This window comes from Scyliorhinus canicula, chromosome 7, assembly GCF_902713615.1.
Source record: "Scyliorhinus canicula chromosome 7, sScyCan1.1, whole genome shotgun sequence".
Classification (NCBI taxonomy): domain Eukaryota; kingdom Metazoa; phylum Chordata; class Chondrichthyes; order Carcharhiniformes; family Scyliorhinidae; genus Scyliorhinus; species Scyliorhinus canicula.
In genome coordinates this window covers 175950376-175970341 of record NC_052152.1, presented here as the reverse complement: position 1 = coordinate 175970341, position 19966 = coordinate 175950376, and the positions used below count along the sequence as shown (strand labels likewise).

General features: G+C 50.8%; 1 protein-coding gene across 3 annotated transcripts in view; it reads left to right on the top strand.

The window, feature by feature from the left end:
- Positions 1-19966, top strand: part of LOC119969573 (peroxidasin homolog) — a 294758-nt gene that overhangs the window by 239788 nt on the left and 35004 nt on the right. For all 3 annotated transcript variants that reach the window (XM_038803359.1, XM_038803358.1, XM_038803360.1), the window contains 2 exons: positions 8380-8488; positions 19002-19159. In XM_038803359.1, the coding sequence (XP_038659287.1) occupies positions 8380-8488; positions 19002-19159 (267 nt within the window). The remainder of the gene's footprint in view (positions 1-8379; positions 8489-19001; positions 19160-19966) is intronic.

Here is a 19966-nt window from a genome sequence, read left to right as displayed (position 1 = left end):
GAGGGGCTGATTACTGTGTGTGGGCAAAGGGACTGATTACTGTGTGTGGGCAGAAAGGCTTATTGCTGTGCATGTGGGCAGAAGGGCTATTACTGTATGTGGGCAGAGGAGCTGATTACTGTGTGTGTGGGCAGAGGGGCTGATTACTGTGTGGGGTGTTGGGCAGAGGGGCTGATTACTGTGTTTGTGGGCAGAGAGGCTGATTACTGTGTGTGTGGGCAGAGAGGCTGATTACTGTGTGTGGGCAGAGGGGCTAATTACTGTGTGTGTGGGCAGAGAGGCTGATTACTGTGTGTGTGGGCAGAGAGGTTGATTACTGTGTGTGTGAGCAGAGGGGCTAATTACTGTGTGTGTGGGCAGAGGGGCTGATTACTGTGTGTGTGGGCAGAGGGGCTGATTACTGTGTGTGTGGGCAGAGGGGCTAATTACTGATTGTAGGCGGAGGGGCTGATTACTTAACATAGAACATACAGTGCAGTAGGCCATTCGGCCCATCGAGTCTGCACCGACCCACTTAAGCCCTCACTTCCACCCTATCGCCATAACCCAATAACCCTTCCTAACCTTTTTGGCCACTAAGGGCAATTTATCATGGCCAATCCACCTAACCTGCACGTCTTTGGACTGTGGGAGGAAACCGGAGCACCCGGAGGTAACCCATGCAGACACGGGGAGAATGTGCAAACTCCGCACAGACAGTGACCCGGTGGGGAATCGAACCTGGAACCCTGACGCTGTGAAGCCACAGTGCTATCCACTTGAGCTACCGAGCAACTGTCTGTGGGCAGCGGGGCTGATTACTCTGTGCGGACAGAGGGGCTGATTACTGTGTGTGCGGACAGAGGGGCTGATTACTGTGTGTGGGCAAAGGGACTGATTACTGTGTGTGGGCAGAAAGGCTTATTGCTGTGCATGTGGGCAGAAGGGCTATTACTGTATGTGGGCAGAGGAGCTGATTACTGTGTGTGTGGGCAGAGGGGCTGATTACTGTGTGGGGTGTTGGGCAGAGGGGCTGATTACTGTGTTTGTGGGCAGAGAGGCTGATTACTGTGTGTGTGGGCAGAGAGGCTGATTACTGTGTGTGGGCAGAGGGGCTAATTACTGTGTGTGTGGGCAGAGAGGCTGATTACTGTGTGTGTGGGCAGAGAGGTTGATTACTGTGTGTGTGGGCAGAGGGGCTAATTACTGTGTGTGTGGGCTGAGGGGCTGATTACATTGTGGGGTGTTGGGCAGAGGGGCTGATTACTGTGTGGGGTGTTGGGCAGAGGGGCTGATTACTGTGTGTGTGGGCAGAGGGGCTAATTACTGTGTGTGTGGGCAGAGGGGCTGATTACTGTGTGTGTGGGCAGAGAGGCTGATTACTGTGTGTGTGGGCAGAGGGGCTAATTACTGTGTGTGTGGGCAGAGGGGCTAATTACTGTGTGTGTGGGCAGAGGGGCTAATTACTGTGTGTGTGGGCAGAGGGGCTGATTACTGTGTGTGTGGGCAGAGGGGCTAATTACTGTGTGTGTGGGCAGAGGGGCTAATTACTGTGTGGGGTGTTGGGCAGAGAGGCTGATTACTGTGTGTGTGGGCAGAGGGGCTGATTACTGTGTGTGTGGGCAGAGGGGCTGATTACTGTGTGGGGTGTTGGGCAGAGAGGCTGATTACTGTGTGTGTGGGCAGAGGGGCTAATTACTGTGTGGGGTGTTGGCAGAGAGGCTAATTACTGTGTGTGTGGACAGAGGGGCTAATTACTGTGTGTGTGGGCAGAGGGGCTGATTACTGTGTGTGTGGGCAGAGGGGCTGATTACTGTGTGTGTGGGCAGAGGGGCTAATTACTGATTGTAGGCAGAGGGGCTGATTACTTAACATAGAACATACAGTGCAGTAGGCCATTCGGCCCATCGAGTCTGCACCGACCCACTTAAGCCCTCACTTCCACCCTATCGCCATAACCCAATAACCCTTCCTAACCTTTTTGGCCACTAAGGGCAATTTATCATGGCCAATCCACCTAACCTGCACGTCTTTGGACTGTGGGAGGAAACCGGAGCACCCGGAGGTAACCCATGCAGACACGGGGAGAATGTGCAAACTCCGCACAGACAGTGACCCGGTGGGGAATCGAACCTGGGACCCTGACGCTGTGAAGCCACAGTGCTATCCACTTGAGCTACCGAGCTACTGTCTGTGGGCAGCGGGGCTGATTACTCTGTGCGGACAGAGGGGCTGATTACTGTGTGTGGGCAAAGGGACTGATTACTGTGTGTGGGCAGAAAGGCTTATTGCTGTGCATGTGGGCAGAAGGGCTATTACTGTATGTGGGCAGAGGAGCTGATTACTGTGTGTGTGGGCAGAGGGGCTGATTACTGTGTGGGGTGTTGGGCAGAGGGGCTGATTACTGTGTGTGTGGGCAGAGGAGCTGATTACTGTGTGTGTGGGCAGAGGGGCTGATTACTGTGTGGGGTGTTGGGCAGAGGGGCTGATTACTGTGTTTGTGGGCAGAGAGGCTGATTACTGTGTGTGTGGGCAGAGAGGCTGATTACTGTGTGTGGGCAGAGGGGCTAATTACTGTGTGTGTGGGCAGAGAGGCTGATTACTGTGTGTGTGGGCAGAGAGGTTGATTACTGTGTGTGTGAGCAGAGGGGCTAATTACTGTGTGTGTGGGCTGAGGGGCTGATTACTGTGTGGGGTGTTGGGCAGAGGGGCTGATTACTGTGTGGGGTGTTGGGCAGAGGGGCTGATTACTGTGTGTGTGGGCAGAGGGGCTGATTACTGTGTGTGTGGGCAGAGAGGCTGATTACTGTGTGTGTGGGCAGAGGGGCTAATTACTGTGTGTGTGGGCAGAGGCTGATTACTGTGTGTGTGGGCAGAGGGGCTAATTACTGTGTGTGTGGGCAGAGGGGCTGATTACTGTGTGTGTGGGCAGAGGGGCTGATTACTGTGTGTGTGGGCAGAGGGGCTAATTACTGTGTGTGTGGGCAGAGGGGCTGATTACTGTGTGTGTGGGCAGAGGGGCTAATTACTGTGTGTGTGGGCAGAGGGGCTAATTACTGTGTGGGATGTTGGGCAGAGAGGCTGATTACTGTGTGTGTGGGCAGAGGGACTGATTACTGTGTGTGTGGGCAGAGGGGCTGATTACTGTGTGGGGTGTTGGGCAGAGAGGCTGATTACTGTGTGTGTGGGCAGAGGGGCTAATTACTGTGTGGGGTGTTGGCAGAGAGGCTAATTACTGTGTGTGTGGACAGAGGGGCTAATTACTGTGTGTGTGGGCAGAGGGGCTGATTACTGTGTGTGTGGGCAGAGGGGCTGATTACTGTGTGTGTGGGCAGAGGGGCTAATTACTGATTGTAGGCGGAGGGGCTGATTACTTAACATAGAACATACAGTGCAGTAGGCCATTCGGCCCATCGAGTCTGCACCGACCCACTTAAGCCCTCACTTCCACCCTATCGCCATAACCCAATAACCCTTCCTAACCTTTTTGGCCACTAAGGGCAATTTATCATGGCCAATCCACCTAACCTGCACGTCTTTGGACTGTGGGAGGAAACCGGAGCACCCGGAGGTAACCCATGCAGACACGGGGAGAATGTGCAAACTCCGCACAGACAGTGACCCGGTGGGGAATCGAACCTGGGACCCTGACGCTGTGAAGCCACAGTGCTATCCACTTGAGCTACCGAGCTACTGTCTGTGGGCAGCGGGGCTGATTACTGTGTGCGGACAGAGGGGCTGATTACTGTGTGTGCGGACAGAGGGGCTGATTACTGTGTGTGGGCAAAGGGACTGATTACTGTGCATATGGGCAGAAAGGCTTATTACTGTGTATGTGGGCAGAAGAGCTATTACTGTATGTGGGCAGAGGAGCTGATTACTGTGTGTGTGGGCAGAGGGGCTGATTACTGTGTGTGTTGGGCAGAGAGGCTGATTACTGTGTGTGTGGGTAGAGGGGCTGATTACTGTGTGTGTGGGCAGAGAGGCTGATTACTGTGCATGTGGGCAGAAAGGCTTATTACTGTGTATGTGGGCAGAAGGGCTATTACTGTATGTGGGCAGAGGAGCTGATTACTGTGTGTGTGGGCAGAGGGGATAATTACTGTGTGTGTTGGGCAGAGAGGCTGATTACTGTGTGTGTGGGTAGAGGGGCTGATTACTGTGTGTGTGGGCAGAGGGGCTGATTACTGTGTGTGTGGGCAGAGGGGCTGATTACTGTGTGTGTGGGCAGAGGGGCTGATTACTGTGTGTGGGCAGAGGGGCTGATTACTGTGTTTGTGGGAGGGGCTAATTACTGTGTGTGGGCAGAGGGGCTAATTACTGTGTGTGTGGGCAGAGGCTGATTACTGTGTGTGTGGGCAGAGGGGCTAATTACTGTGTGTGTGGGCTGAGGGGCTGATTACTGTGTGGGGTGTTGGGCAGAGAGGCTGATTACTGTGTGTGTGGGCTGAGGGGCTAATTACTGTGTGTGTGGGTAGAGGGGCTGATTACTGTGTGTGTGGGCAGAGGGGCTAATTACTGTGTGGGGTGTTGGGCAGAGAGGCTGATTACTGTGTGTGTGGGCAGAGGGGATGATTACTGTGTGTGTGGGCAGAGGGGCTGATTACTGTGTGGGGTGTTGGGCAAAGGGGCTGATTACTGTGTGTGTGGGCAGAGGGGCTAATTACTGTGTGGGGTGTTGGGCAGAGGGGCTGATTACTGTGTGTGTGGGCAGAGGGGCTGATTACTGTGTGTGTGGGCAGAGGGGCTAATTACTGTGTGGGGTGTTGGGCAGAGGGGCTGATTACTGTGTGTGTGGGCAGAGGGGCTGATTACTGTGTGTGTGGGCAGAGGGGCTGATTACTGTGTGTGTGGGCAGAGGGGCTGATTACTGTGTGTGTGGATAGAGGGGCTGATCTCTGTGCATTGGAAGAGGGGCTGATTACTGTGTGTTGGGGTGCTAGGGGCTGATTACTATATGTGGGTAGAGGGGCTGATTATTGTGTAAGGGGAGAGCTAGGGACTGATTATTGTGTGTGTTGGGGGGGGGGAATGGGGGCTGATTACTGTGTGTGTGCAGAGGGGCTAATTACTGTGTAAGGGGGGGAGGTAGGGTCTGATTATTGTGTGTGTTAGGGAGAGCTAGGGGCTGATTATTGTGTGTGTGGGGGGGGGGGAATGGGGGCTGATTACTGTGTGTGTTGGGGGGGGGAATGGGGGCTGATTACTGTGTGTGTGTGGGGGGGGAATGGGGGCTGATTACTGTGTGTGCGTGGGAGCAGATGGGCTACTGTTTGTGTGTTGGGATTAGGGGCTAATTACTGTGTGTGCGTTGGGACTAGGGGCTAATTACTGTGTTAACATGGGAGCAAAGGTGCTGACTATTGTGTGTGCGTTGGGACTAGGGGCTGATTACTGTGTTAACATGGGAGCAGAGGGGCTGATTATTGTGTGTGCGTTGGGACTAGGGGCTGATTACTGTGTTAACATGGGAGCAGAGGGGCTGATTATTGTGTGTGCGTTGGGACTAGGGGCTGATTACTGTGTGTGTGTGTGTGTGTTTGTGTGTGTGTGGAAGCAGAGGGGCTCATTTAAATACCCGGACAGCGGATTCACCCGATGCCTGGGAGTCAACGGGTGCGCCCCTGAGATCTCGCCAGGGCTCCATGTAGCACTGGTCTACATAAACATGGAACGGTTGTAACACCAACACGGGGGCTCCCGCAGGCCGAGTGGTCGGGGACAGGACAGGTTCGTTCACTGGCACTCCCCTGCGTACCTTGACACTGTCGGGGTGCCAGGGGCACTGCTCGGCTGGCAGCTGCCAGGTTGTAGCTGCCAGGGTTTGAATCGGGGGGGGGGGGGGCTGCATGCCCATTGGAAGAGGTGAGGGAGGGGGGTTTCTTGGGGCCTCGACAAGGTTGGGGGGTGTGGCGAGGGTGGTGAATAAAGCAGGGAGGCCTGAACAGGGCGGGGTGAATATATCGGGGTTTTCATTGAAAATGGCGCCCCGATCTGCGAGGTGCAGTTCCTGCTGGGGAGATTGGCTTTCCAGTAGGAAAACAACTGAAGTGTAGCCTCAATAGGAAGAAACTCCCGAGACCAAATGATCCCAGCAAACTGCCAATGGATAACAGAGTGATTCCTGGTGCTGCAGCCAGCGATAAACACCCAGCCAAGAGTGTCCAAATGCGGACTAAAACTTTTGTCCGCTGAATCAGTCCCTGAAACATGCATCATTAACTGCTTCCTCTTCTATTACCACTCATCATCCAGCTTAGATACAATAATTGACAACGGCTGTTGAAGTAGTGACTGGAAAAGCACCAGAGATTTTTTAAATAACTTTTAACATCGATTTAATACCATTAACAGCCATTCAGGCCATAATGTTAACTTTGTTGCAGCGCCACAAGTGGCTAATCCTGGGACTGCATGCATGCACAAAAAAAAGTTCTGGACAAAAGTTCTTGGAGACTATGTCCTGATGCCGGCATGGGAACGGTGGCGTTTTACCACCGTAAAATTGGCGCAAAACGGCCATCGATGATCCGTTTGGTGGGGGGCTAGCAGGCACACAGCGTAAAGCACCCGGCTCGAGGTGCCAATACAGCTGCAGAATTGCCGGGTCCGTGGCCGCGCATGCGCACAGCGGAGGCCTGCAGCGGCCACCTGTGCAACATGGCGCCAGCCGCGCGCAGACTTGGCCTGCCAAATAGTGCTCCTCTGTTGGCCAATCCCGCCATCCCTGGACCAACCCCCACCAGTGCCCCCTGCCCCTGCCAAAGCCCCCCCTGCCCGTGGATCAGGCCCCCCCCCCCCCCCCCCCCCGACTGTGGCGATGCTGGACTCAGTCCGCAGCCGCCACGCCGAGTTCCCAAAAGAAAAAGCGTAAGTGACCCACGCCGCCGGGGACTTGGCCAGTCGGGGGCAGAGCATCGGGGTTGATAATGTCCTGAGGCCGTCCATACGACGTGCGGCGTACTCCTGGAGTACGCTGTTTTGGAGGGGGGTGCGGGGCATCGCAAAAGCGGCGCCGCCTCTGATTTAGGCACCAACGTGGATTCTCCGGCCGATCGCCGAAAGCGATTTCTGCTTCGGAGACCGGAGATTCCCACCCCTGATGTTTTTGGATTGCAGTGTTCCTGATTTCAGAGGTTACAGTGTATGGCAAAGACGAGCACACCTTTGCTGTTGTGTTATTGATGAATTATGCTGCCTCTGTGTTAGCAATTTATTCAGGTTATGTATTGCTACATATGCTACAATCTATTGGTACAGATTACCAGCCTATTAAAGCTAAACTGAAAGCCTGCATAAACCATAACTTCCATACCCAAGGCCTGAGATGTCTCAATCTGGATAATTAGTATCTCACCATTCGCTTGCCACACCATGCAACATATAACTGTAACACTTCATTGTATATGTCTGCACATCCTACTGCCTGATGCAATAAATCCCAAGCAGACAAACTCCCGCCTTATCTCTCCTTGACAAAATAAGCAGCATTTACCACCATTTCTTCGGTTAAGAATCACTGTTGATCATAATAGCCATCTGTCATCGCTACTTTAAAGAAACCCTTAACCGTTTTAAATTGATGGGTTAATATCTTTGACTGAGGCATCTGATACAAAAGCATCAAGTGTTTATCCAGAAAGATTGGCAATATAACTTCCAGCCTCTTATACAAGCTCCCACTTGATTTATTATCAAGGCTTTGCCTTTTAATTGTAAGGACGTTGTGCATAGATTATTGAAAGTGGAAGGACAGGTAGAGAGTGTACTTAATAAAGTATATAGTAATCTGGGCTATATTAATAGGGGCATAGAGTACAAGAACAAGGAGATTATGGTGAAAGCATAAAAGACTGGTTAGACCTCAGCTGAAATATGGTGTACAATTCTGGGAGCCACACTATATGAAGGATGTGAACGCATTGGAGAGAGTGCAGAAGAGGTTGAGAGGAATGGTTCCAGGGGGGAGAAACTTCTGTTATGAGGATAGATTGGAGAGGTTGGGACGGATCTCCTTGGAGAGCAGACGGCTAAAAGGACAATTGAAAAAGATGTTCAAATTCACGAGGGAGCTGAACGGAGTGAATAGGGAGAAATTGTTCCCGACACGATGGGCCGAATGGTCTTCCTTCTGCGCGGTAACAATTTTGTGAGTCTGTGATTGCCTCGAATGCTTTAACTGTCAGATTTCTAATTGCTCCACTAATTTTCATGAATCTGGGCCCCATGAACTGAAACATTTGACAAACTTGCTGAGAGGCTGGTGTGTTTAGTTGTGTGACATCTGCTCTGTAGCACTGCAGTTAATGCTGATGTTCTTTGCAATGTTTTTTTTAATGCAGACAGAAACTAAATAGAAATGTCTTTGTATGTATGTATCTTTGATACTTTGGCTTTCAGCCCTGGAGGGTGGGCGAACTGGCGATACCTTTGTTGAAGAGTCTCTCCAGGAAGCTATTAACAGCATTGACAGTGCAATTAATTCAACGCGAAGGGATTTGTTTGACAAGTAAGTATGCAATAATCTCGAAATCTCTTTCCAACTCAGTCCAATATATAAATTCTTTCATGTGTGAAAAATGTGGAGATTCTTTATGATTACAAATACTGTGAATTCACACCATTAAGAGTGTTAATGCCATGTTAATGCCATACCTCAACCGTGCCATTTTCCCCAAATGTGTGATGATCCAGGCCCTATTTTTCTTAGTTGAGCCACGTGCCGAACATGTTAATGTGACGAACACTGCTACTGTTTATTCAGCTGTGAGGCATTTTCGCATGAATTTTATTTAAATGCAGTTCCACCATTTAAATGTCTGAGTAGAAACCCCGGCGATCCCCTCAGTTTTATCTGAGCCAAAGGCCTTTGAAGCCACGGCACTAATGGAAGATTTGGGGCAGGCAATGAAACGTGTGCACTCAGAATGCCACAGTGGCAATGAGATAATGTTTTACAAGTGGATCGGGCTAATTTTGTGCATTTCACCAGAATGGTACCTGGGCTAAGAGCTAAATTATCAGGATACATTGCACAGAAAAGGCCTACATTTCCTTCCAAGTGTGAAAGATTAAAGGATAATCTAATTGAAGTGTTTAAGATAATCGAAGTAGTTGATTAGGTAGGCCAAGAGAATCCACTTCCTCTGATGGGAGAGTCCAGACGAAAGGGACTAGGACAATCAGCAGTGATGTGAGGCAGCACTTCTTCGTCCAAAGTATAGTGGGAAACTGGAAATCTCAGGTCCCTCAGAAAACTGTGAATCTAATTGAATGGTGAAACAGGCTCGAGGAGCTTATGGCCTCCTCTTGTTCTCATGAAGTTGATGTATTAAAAAGGTCTTGGATTCTAAACAGTGATTTTCTGCAGGTTCAAAATTCAGGTCCAGAAGGCTGATAAACAACAATTAAAAACTTTGAGAAACCAAAGTATCGGTGTTGGTATGTCATCGGGCAACAAACTCTGGACTTGCTGAACCAGAAACTACTCACTCAACAAATGCAGAGATCTAACTGTTGGGTCCTTAATGGTAGAGGACAGCTTCTTTATTAGGTATATGAAGTCAGGCATGTGTGTTGATTTACTACTCCTGCCAATTCTAACGGTCTATTGTGGTATCTTCCCAGTTGCTGTTATAACTGGAGGGAAGATCCCACAATGGAACCCTGCCTCAGAAAGCCATGGGTTGGATTCTCCGATTTGAAAACTAAATGCTGAAGCTGGCGTGGGAACAGTGGCGTTTGACGCCAGAAGAAATGGCGCAAAAGCTGCACCGATCCTCCGTCTGGTGGGGGGTTAGTAGGCACGCAGCGTAAGCCCCCGGCTTTACCTGCGGATACGACCGGAGAAGTGACGGGTCCGTGGCCTCCAGTAGCCGAACCATTCAACATGGTGCCGGCCGCGTGCGGACCCAGCCTGCCACATACAGTCCCCCAGTAACCCCCCTCGCCACTCCTGCCCCCCCCCCCTCCCCAACTAGTGCCCCCAGCCCCTGCCAAAGCCCTCCCTGCCCACGGAACGGCTTCCCCCGCCCCCGACTGTTGCGCCGCTGGACTCAGTCTGCAGCCACCACGCCGGGTTTACGAACAAAAATAGCATGAACGACCCACACCGTCGGGAAGTCGGCCCATTGGGGGCAGAGCATCGGGTGAGGGCTTCAGGTGACATCTTGAGGCTGCCCTGACGGTGTGCGGTATACTCTTCTCGTACACCGTTTTTGAGGGGGTGGAGCATCACAAAAGCGGCGCCGCCCCCAGTTGCGGCGCAAACGGGGATTCTCCGGCCGATCACCGAACGCGAATTTGCCAGAAACCTGTCCCTTCTGCCTGTCCCGGGTTCTTCTTGGGTGTATTCTCTTCCCCCGCCCCCGCTCCCCCACCTTCCTTATTCCGTGCCTTGTCCTGTGTGCCAACCCCCCCCCCCCCCCCAAAGACCATGTGGTTGTGGTTGGCCAGGTCTCCCTGGCATCATTCACATTTGTCCTCCACCTCCGGGAAGATCCCACTCATGCAAGGGAGAGTGGAAGTGAGCTCCACCTCTGCAAGTCCATTTTTACTTCCTCCACCAGACTCGTCAGGTTTCACTTGTGGATTTGTGTCCAGTTGTGGGCTATTTGGATCCCCAGGTAGCAGAAATTGGTCTGGGTCAGTTTGAACGGCAGTCCCCCGAGCTCTTTACCTCCCCCTGCGGGTTTACAAGGGCATTACGCTCTTACTCAAGTTATGTTTGTAACCTGAGAAGGCTCCGAACTCCTTCAGGAGTTTCATTACTCCTTCCATGCTGGCTAGGGGGTTCGAGATGTGGAGGAGCAGGTAATCGGCATAGAGAAAGTTCTCTGTCTCCCCCTTGAGAACCCCTTTGCCGCTCAGAGGGCGATCACCAGTGGCTCGATTGCCAGGGCAAACAGCAGTGGGGAATAAGGGGCATCCCTTCCTTGTGCCTCTGTCCAGCCAGAAGTATTGAGGGTTTGCGATGTTTGTCCATATGCTCGCCATGGGAGCGCCGTACAATAGTTTCACCCAGGAGGTGAACCCTGGCCCAAACCCAAACTTTTCCAGCACATCTATGAGAAACTTCCATTTGACCCTGTCAAATGCTTTTTCTGTGTCCAGGGAGATGATCACTTCTGGTGTTCTCTCCCTGCATGGGAGTCATGATCATGTTCAGCTGGCGCCTGATGTTCACTGTTAGCTGCTTGACAAAGCTCGTCTGATCTTCCCCGACTACCTCTGGCACACAGCTCTCCAATAGCCTTGCCAGGGCCTTCGCCAGGATCTTTGTATCAGTGTTAAGGAGTGAGATGGGTCTGTATGATCCGCACTCTGCCAGGTCTTTGTCCTTTTTGGGGATCAGCGATATTGACGACTGAGGCAACATTGGTGGCAGGCTCCCCTTGCTAGCGAGTCTGCAAACTTTTCCTGCAAGTGTGGGGCCAGTGCTGGCATGGGATTTTTAAAGAGGTCCGCCGGGAATCCGTCTGGCCCCAGCGACTTCCCTGCCAGCATGGAGTTAATGCTCTCCATGACTTCCCTCAGTTATATTGATGCTTCCAGGTTCCATCACCTACCGTCCCCCATGACTGGCATTTCCTGTCCGTTGAGGAACTGCTTCATCTTAGAGTCCCCTCCAGGGGCTTGGAGGTGTACAGTTCTCACAAGAAGGTTGCAACGGCTTCATTCTGGTGCTACAACTGTTTTGCCGCTCCTTTCCTTCTACCTGGGCTATTTCCCTCCTGGCTGCTTGCTTGCACAGCTGGTAAGCCAGCAGGTGGCCGGCTTTGTCTCCATGCTTATAAAAGATCCGTCATGTCTGGCGGTGTTGATGCACGGCTTTCCAGGTGGAGATCAGATCAAAGTCCATTTGTAGCTTTTTCCTCTCTGCCAGTACTTCCACTGGTCAGGGCCATGGAGTACCACCCATCCACCTCGAGTATGAAGTCGAACAGCTGTTGCCTGGCCACCCTCTCCTCCCTGTTTTTCCATGCCTTGTTCGCAATAATCTCCCACCTTATCACCGTCTTCAGTGCGTCCCAGAATGTAAAGGGTGAGACCTCCCCCATTTTAGTTGTTGGTAATGTACCCGTCAATGGCTTGTGATATTTGGTCGCAGAGTGTCTTATCGGCGAGGAGGGCTACGTCCATCCTCCATGAGGGGGCATTGTGCCCAGCCCATCTCCAGCCTTACACCCACATAGTGTGGAGCATGGTCAGAGATTATGATTGTTGACTATGCCGCTCACACTATCCCTGAAAGCACCGATTGCCCCAATTATCTGGGGCATATTTTTAGTTGCCAAGTCATAATTTCCCTACAACCACCTTCCAGAAGGGGCAAACGGGCTTTTATAAAAGAGGATGTCAGCCAACAATAATGATCTGCCTCAGACAGTCACCCTACCCAACAGAGCCATTGGTATAGCCTAACCCAACCAACAGAGCCATTGGTATAGCCTAAACCAACCAAAAGAGCCATTGGTGTAGCCTAAACCAACCAACAGAGCCATTGGTATAGCCTAACCCAACAACATTGGGTTAGCACGGTAGGGGCAGCATGGTAGTATAGTGGTTAGCACAATTGCTTCACAGCTCCAGGGTCCCAGGTTCGATTCTCGGCTTGGGTCACTGTTTTTACAGAGTCTGCATGTTCTCCTCGTGTGTGCGTGGGTTTCCTCCGGGTGCTCCAGTTTCCTTCCACAGTCCAAAGATGTGCAGGTTAGGTGGATTAGCCACATTAAATTGCCCTTAGTGTCCAAAATTGCCCTTTGTGTGGAGTGGGGTTACTGGGTTATGGGGATAGGGTGGAGGTGTGGGCTTGGGTAGGGTGCTCTTTCCAAGAGCCTGTGCAGACTCGATGGGCCGAATGGCCTCCTTCTGCACTGTACATTCTATGATTCTATGAACAGAGCCATTGGTATAGCCTTAACCAACAACAGAGCTATTGGTATAACCTGGATCCCTTCCACAGTGAAGTTCCAAGGATGAAAAACAAAGAAATTAATTCAACGTCTAAACTGGCATCACTCTCCGTTCAAAAAGCTCAAGAACCTTCAATGTATCAATTTACTCCTCCTACAAGAAGTTATGTTTTATTCCAGAAAGGAATAGAAGGATAGAAATGGCGATAACCTTTACACGTTTTCATATTTATTTCCAGAGTCTCACATTTGTTATGGGTCAGGGTTTAGAGAACCCCAAAATTGTACCATGGAGTTCACCTGACCCACAACTTTTAATAGATTGTGGTATGGGGAACACACGGCCCACTCTACAGGTGTGGTAGAGTAGAAATGGAAACGTATTTTTTAAAGCAAAACAATGTTTATTCTATGAACTCAAGTTAACCTTTTTAAAACACACAGTGAACATCTTAGCAACCATTAATTCAAATACAACCCCCAAAGACTACAACACTAAGTAATCCTTTAAGCTTTCCTTTTAACATCCATACGACTTAAAAACAAAACCTTTAACAGAAGCCCATCAGGTTAAAATTACTACTGAAAACATTTATAATTCTGAATTCACCAAATGATCGAGAGATAGTCTTTTCATGGCAGAGAGAACAGCAGTACAGCTGCTGTGTCTGGCTTCAGCTCCAACACTGAAAACGAAACTAAAACACACCCTGCAGCAAACAACCTAAAACAAAAGTAAAATGCTGACAGCCAGCCCAGCTCCACCCACACTCTGACATCACTGTAGTAGTAAACACCCATTTCTTAAAGGTACTCTCACTACAGATATTTATATACACACCCATTTATAAACACTCATTTCTTAATGGTACTCTCACATGACGCATTACAAATGACGCCATCTAACTCAACAACCACAATTTCATTCTCTGATTATTTATAGGGGGCTCAAGTTAATGCCCACCAAGCACAGGGCTAAATCGCTGGCTTTGAAAGCAGACCAAGGCAGGCCAGCAGCACGGTTCAATTCCCGTACCAGCCTCCCCGAACAGGTGCCGGAATGTGGTGACTAGGGGCTTTTCACAAAGGGCTGGGGATGTCCCTGAACTGCTGGACATCCTAAAGGAGGAGGGTGATAAGTCAGGGGTTGTGGGCACACGTTGGTACCAACAATTTGGGTAAAATGAAGAACGGGGTCATGCATCAAGAATTTATGGTGCTAGGTAGCAGATTTAAAAAGCAAGACCTGAAAGGGTGGGTGTGTCCAGAACCAGGGGCCACAGTCTGAGGATATTGGAGTAGACTATTTAGGACAGAGATGAGAAATTTCTTCACCCAGAGAGTGGTGAGCCTGTGGAATTTGATACTACAGGAAGCAGTTGAGTCCAAAACATTGTATGGTTTCAAGAAGTAGTTAGATATAAGACTTAGGGCAAAAGGAATCAAAGAATATGGGAGAAAAGCGGAATTAGGCTATTGAGTTGGATGATCAGCCATAATCATAATGAATGGCGGAGGGGCTTCGAAGGACCGAATAGCCTCCTCCTGCTCCTATTTTTTCCATGTTTCTTACTAATCTCTGGATTACTCCCAGTGCCAAGTGCTAGCGAGTACAGAAATAGAATAGGGCAGATGAATGTGTGGCTCACGTGTTGGATGGGGAGGTTTAGTTAGATTCCTGAATCACTGGGACCATTTCTGGGGAAGGTGAGACCTATACAGCAGGGACGGTTTGCACCTGAACGTCCTTATGGGTGGATTTGCAAGTGCTGTTGGGAGGAGTTTAAACAGAATGACAGCAATCTGAGCGCGCTCACATTTTTCTTGGAGAATTGTAAGAAACTCTGGTTTGTTTCGTGTTACTCATTTAATGCCTATCCTGCTGGCTGGTTTTAAAATCACAGACTTTTGTTTTTGAACTGAACGCCCCTCTCCCCCCACACCCTGCTGCAATCTGTTAGGTGGACTAATACAGCAGATCTGATTCAGTATGCTATGTGGCATAGCCCGTGATGTCATGTTGATGGACTTGGTAAGCAGCCAATCAGCTCGTTTGAAACCTGGGCCTTGGATAAATTCTCATTTGGGATTGATGGAGCTTTTCAGAAACCTCTGGAACAGGAGACGCAAGCCCCACTTTGTCAGTTCTGTGAAAGATTCAGGCATGAAGCAGCTTTAGGTCTCACTCTGCCAGGCGATTAAAGAGGCTCCCAGCCAGACGTAAGGAAGGCACTCTTATTTAAAAGATTGCAGACCTGTGAAGGGAATTACTGGTTTGAAAGGCTGTGAATAGGTTCTCCCACCAGGTCTTTAACAATCTTATCCTCTGTCCGAATGGCTGGGAAAAGCCCAGTCTGAGAACTCTCTGCACGATACAGCTAGAATCTCCGCACAGAGATCAGACCAGCAGTTGAACGGCAGAGTGGATGTAGAATCTGCTGTAAACTCTCAGGTAGAAAACTCCAGTAATATCTCGGGGAGACTGAGATTCCATCTGGTGGTCGCATGATAAAATTGCACAGACCTGAACCTACTGTGTGAAGGTGATTCCCCAGGGAAAGACCTATAGTCTGGGAGTTCTAATGGATGGTAGTCCTTACAAGATCTGAACTCATTGATGGTTTGCAACACCATGCATTCTGAAAAGATCACCACTAACAAGGACCTCAACCTCAGCAGCAAAGATCCTCAAATCTCTCACACCCTTTTAATCCCTGTTATTATTAATCCTTCCCCTGCCGTATGTTTGTCTTGTGTGTGCCTGGGTGGAGGGTGGGATGGGGTTTTGAGAATAGGTAGATGAGTAGACGATTGTTTCATTATTTCCATTATATGTTCATCAAACAGTTTGTTAATATTTTACTTATAAGTCTGGGCCACGATTCTCTGGTCCGGCGTCAGAGTGCCGGCGAGGTGCCAAAATGGGAGTACTTTACTCTGGCGGCAGCGCTGGTTCCTAGATCTGATTCTTGGGTCCGGGGGGGGGGGGGGGGGGGGGGGGGGGGGGGAGGGGGGCAGCATGGCGCTGGGGCGGCCCATACCGCTCCAGCTGCCAGTCCCGCCGTCGACCCAGCGCTGTGGCGTCTGTGCATGCGCAGTTGGGCCAGGGCCCCGATGCCATATAGCCCAGGGATCCAGGAGCCGGCGCGGAGTAAAGGAGGCCCCCTGACAGAGAGGCCGGCCCGCCAATAGGTGGGCCCCGATCGCGGACCAGGCCACTAGGGAGGCATTCCCCGGGGTTGGACCCCCCTCCCCCACCACAGGCCGCCCCCGGACCCTTCAACCCCGAGGTCCTGCCGGCCCAGAGCCTGATAGAATGGCGGCAGCGGGACTCGGATTTTTCGGACGGCTGCTCGGCTCATCCAGGTCGGAGAATCGCGGCGCCGCCGGAGGATGGCCATTTCTCCGTGCGGCCCGGTGCCATGCGCGCCCGCCGGTGTTTTCACGGGTGGGACGGCGTGGTGCTATTCGCGCAGCCACCCGTCGATTCTCCGGCCCGGCGGGGGCGGGGGGTGTCGGAGAATCGCGCCCCTGGTGCCTGTAATTCACTGGAGCAGTCAAGGGTTAAAAATCTCAGGGGGAAAAACAAATTATTGGCTAATTCACTTCTCTAGGGAATCCGGAGTATGTGGGGCTGGAACTGACCACACACTTGCCCAGGGTGTTGTCATAGAATCTAGTAACACACAATGTTAACTGAAGGACTTGGTATTGTTCAGTAAGTAGCGGTTTTCACAAAACAGGGGCAGAATTCTCCAACCCACCCGCAGGGTCAGGGAATCACCCAGGGCCGGCGTAAATCCCGCCCCCGCCGTGGCCGGAATTCTCCACCACCCAGGAATTGGCGGGAGCGGGAATCACGCGGCGTGCCCCCCCCCGCGGCGATTCTCCGGCCCGCGATGGGCCGAAGTCCCGCCGCTGACAGGCCAATCCCGCTGGTGTGGATTAAACCACCTCTGGTGTTGGCGGTGCGAGCGGGCCCCCAGGTCCTGGAGGGGGGGGCGATTGGACCCCGGGGAGGTGCCCCCACGGTGGCCTGGCCCGCGATCGGGCCCACCGATCGGCGGGCGGGCCAGTGCCGTGGGGGCAATCTTTTTCTTCCGCAGCCGCCACAGCCTCCACCATGGCGGAGGCGGAAGAGACCCCCCCCTACCGCGCATGCGCCGGTGGTGACGTCAGCAGCCGCTGACGCACCGGCGCATGCACGGACCTCCGAAGGCCTTTCGGCAGCCCCGAAGCCGGGAGGCGTAGTGCCAAAGGCCGTTGGCGCTGGTTTTGGCGCCATCGGCGGAGCGGAAACTACTCCGGCGCGGGCCTAGCCCCTAAAGGTGTGGAGAATTCCGCACCTTTGGGGAGGCCCGACGCCGGAGTGGTTGGTGCCAATCCGCTAAGCCGGGACCCCCTGCCCCGCCGGGTAGGGGAGAATCCCGGCCCAGGTGAGGTATATGTGTGAAGCACAGTGCTGGACAGCTGCCAGTAATGGTTGATATGTGTAATTTTGGCAAGCTGGGAAGAGTAGCAACCGTACGCCTTAATAGATCTGTTGAAAAGAACACCTGAAAGGAATAGGATGCCATAAGTAGTTGGCCATGAGCCAAAGGTCATTGAAATGTGTTCGGAAATGGCAGGTGACAAAACAAGGCAAATGTCGGAGTGCATAATCCAATACAATCCAATAGGGGCTGTTTAGCTCACAGGGCTAATCGCTGGCTTTGACAGCAGACCAAGGCAAGCCAGCAGCACGGTTCGATTCCCGTAACAGCCTCCCCGAACAGGCGCCGGAATGTGGCGACTAGGGGCTTTTCACAGTAACTTCATTTGAAGCCTACTCGTGACAATAAGCGATTTTCATTTCATTTCATTTCACATAGAAATGTGTTGACGTTTTTTCCTTGCTGTGTGTCCTAATTTACCAGTGCTGACAATGCAGGGACAGTTTACTGTTGATTTTTTTTTAAATTAACTGCTGCATTCTGTCAGAATCAAACTACTTCAGTTGACAGATTATAACACTGGGTAGGGGATAAATTACTGTGCACATTTGTGCTGAGTGAACACCGAGAATGGGTCAGGAAATTACTTGGCATGGCTCCAGTTCAAAATAAAAGATCAAACCCACTAATTGAAATTGGGATATGCTCGACATGTGCTCCACTCATGTATATTGTGGAAAGGCTCCTCTTCACCAAGTAGGTAAAGGAAACTGCACCTGCCTGCCGCTATTACCAAGAATTACACTCGTGGGGGAGGGGTTTGGGGATTAAGGAGGACAGATCTTCTCAAATTCTGAGGTGTCATCCTTTGAGATTGCAAAGACCACTCATCGTTCCGGCAGAATTCCAGACTGCCGTCCAGAATAGTTGGATGCAAGGCCAAGACCAGTGTGTGTGTACCAGCGCATCATAGAATTTACAGTGCAGAAGGAGGCCACCTGCCCATCGAGTCTGCACCGGCTCTTAGAAAGAGCACCCCATTCAAGCACACACCTGCTCCACCCCATCCCCTCAACCCAGCAACCCCAATCAACCCTTTTTTGGACACTAAGGGCAATTCATCATGGCCAATCCACCTAACCTGCACGTCTTTGGACTGTGGGAGGAAACCGGAGCACCCGGAGGAAACCCACGCACACACGGGGAGAACGTGCAAACTCCACACAGACAGTGACCCAAGCCGGGAATCGAACCTGGGAACCTAGTGCTGTGAAGCAACTGTGCTAACCACTGTGCTACCGTGCTGCCCTTCTGACTATTGCTCCTCCAGCAGTCAGATGTGGAGGGATGGAATTTGTGCAGTCTCTGTGAGGTAAGGCGGGTGTTATATCTGACCGTGAAGACTAATCGGACCAGCTGCTCGTTGATTCCCTCAGAAATTTCTGTCAGGATGGCTCGTACCCGCCCACACGCAGTCAACTGAAAGATTAGAAGTCTTGAGGCTGAAACAATCCCAAACTATTGTCAAACCCTTTAGATAGAGCTGAAAATCTGTCTGCACACTTTGAACTGGTATGTAAGAAACGTGATTAACGACTTTCTAGTTTTGTTACAAATAACTAGCATTCCAGTCATCAGAGATTTCAGAACTCGAGTTCTACCTTGTCTTTGACAGGCGCCCACGCACCCCAAATGACCTACTGGCCCTATTCCGTTACCCACGTGACCCCTATACTGTGGAAGCAGCAAGAGCAGGTGAAATCTTTGAGCGAACGCTACAACTGATTCAGGAGCATGTTCAACAAGGCCTAACTGTGAACCTTAATAATACAAGTATGTGACAACTTTAGTATGAAACAAATCTGTGGTCGTGGCAGTGTCTGTGCGCCACTTTATTATTTGTATCTTAACCTCAATACTATCACCTGATGCATCATGTCTGATGTGCAGGAATGCTTTTGGATTCTTACCAAAACTGAATAACAATAGTATGAAAACCGTCTCTTTGTTCAGTCATTCTCCAGCCAGTTTAGAAATCTTGCTGCAGGCCACAAGGAAAATTGAAATTGGTAACAATGCTGGAAATGTGCAAGAGGATTCTCATTACCTGCAAAGGGAACAGGTCATCTTTTCAGACCATCAGTTGAAGCTAATTGATATCCTTAACAAGACTGAACAAAATGAAGAGGGGAGGGGGAAACAGATCATATATAAGTCATGAGACTGACAAACCTGTCACTCAGCAGTGTTAAGAGGTCAAATGGCTGTAAGAATGTTTTCAGAAAAATTTGAAAGGGGTTTAAAATACATGGTGACATTGCAAAGACCATCTGAATTCGGCAAAGGGAATATATCAAAAGAACTGTATCCAGCGGGAATGATGTGACGCATGGCCCCGCAATTGTCTCGACCCCCTACCCACAACCCACCCATGGGTCACGTTCGCGATTTTGAAAATGGCTGCTTTACACTATGACTATCCCAATTAATATTTGGGAAGTTGAAATCCCCTAGTATAATTACCTATTACTATTATTGTTACACACCCCAGTGAATTGTCTACATTGCTGCTCATCTATTGCCCGCTGACTATTTGGGGAGAGCCTATAATTCACTCCCAGCAATGTGACTGATCTCCAG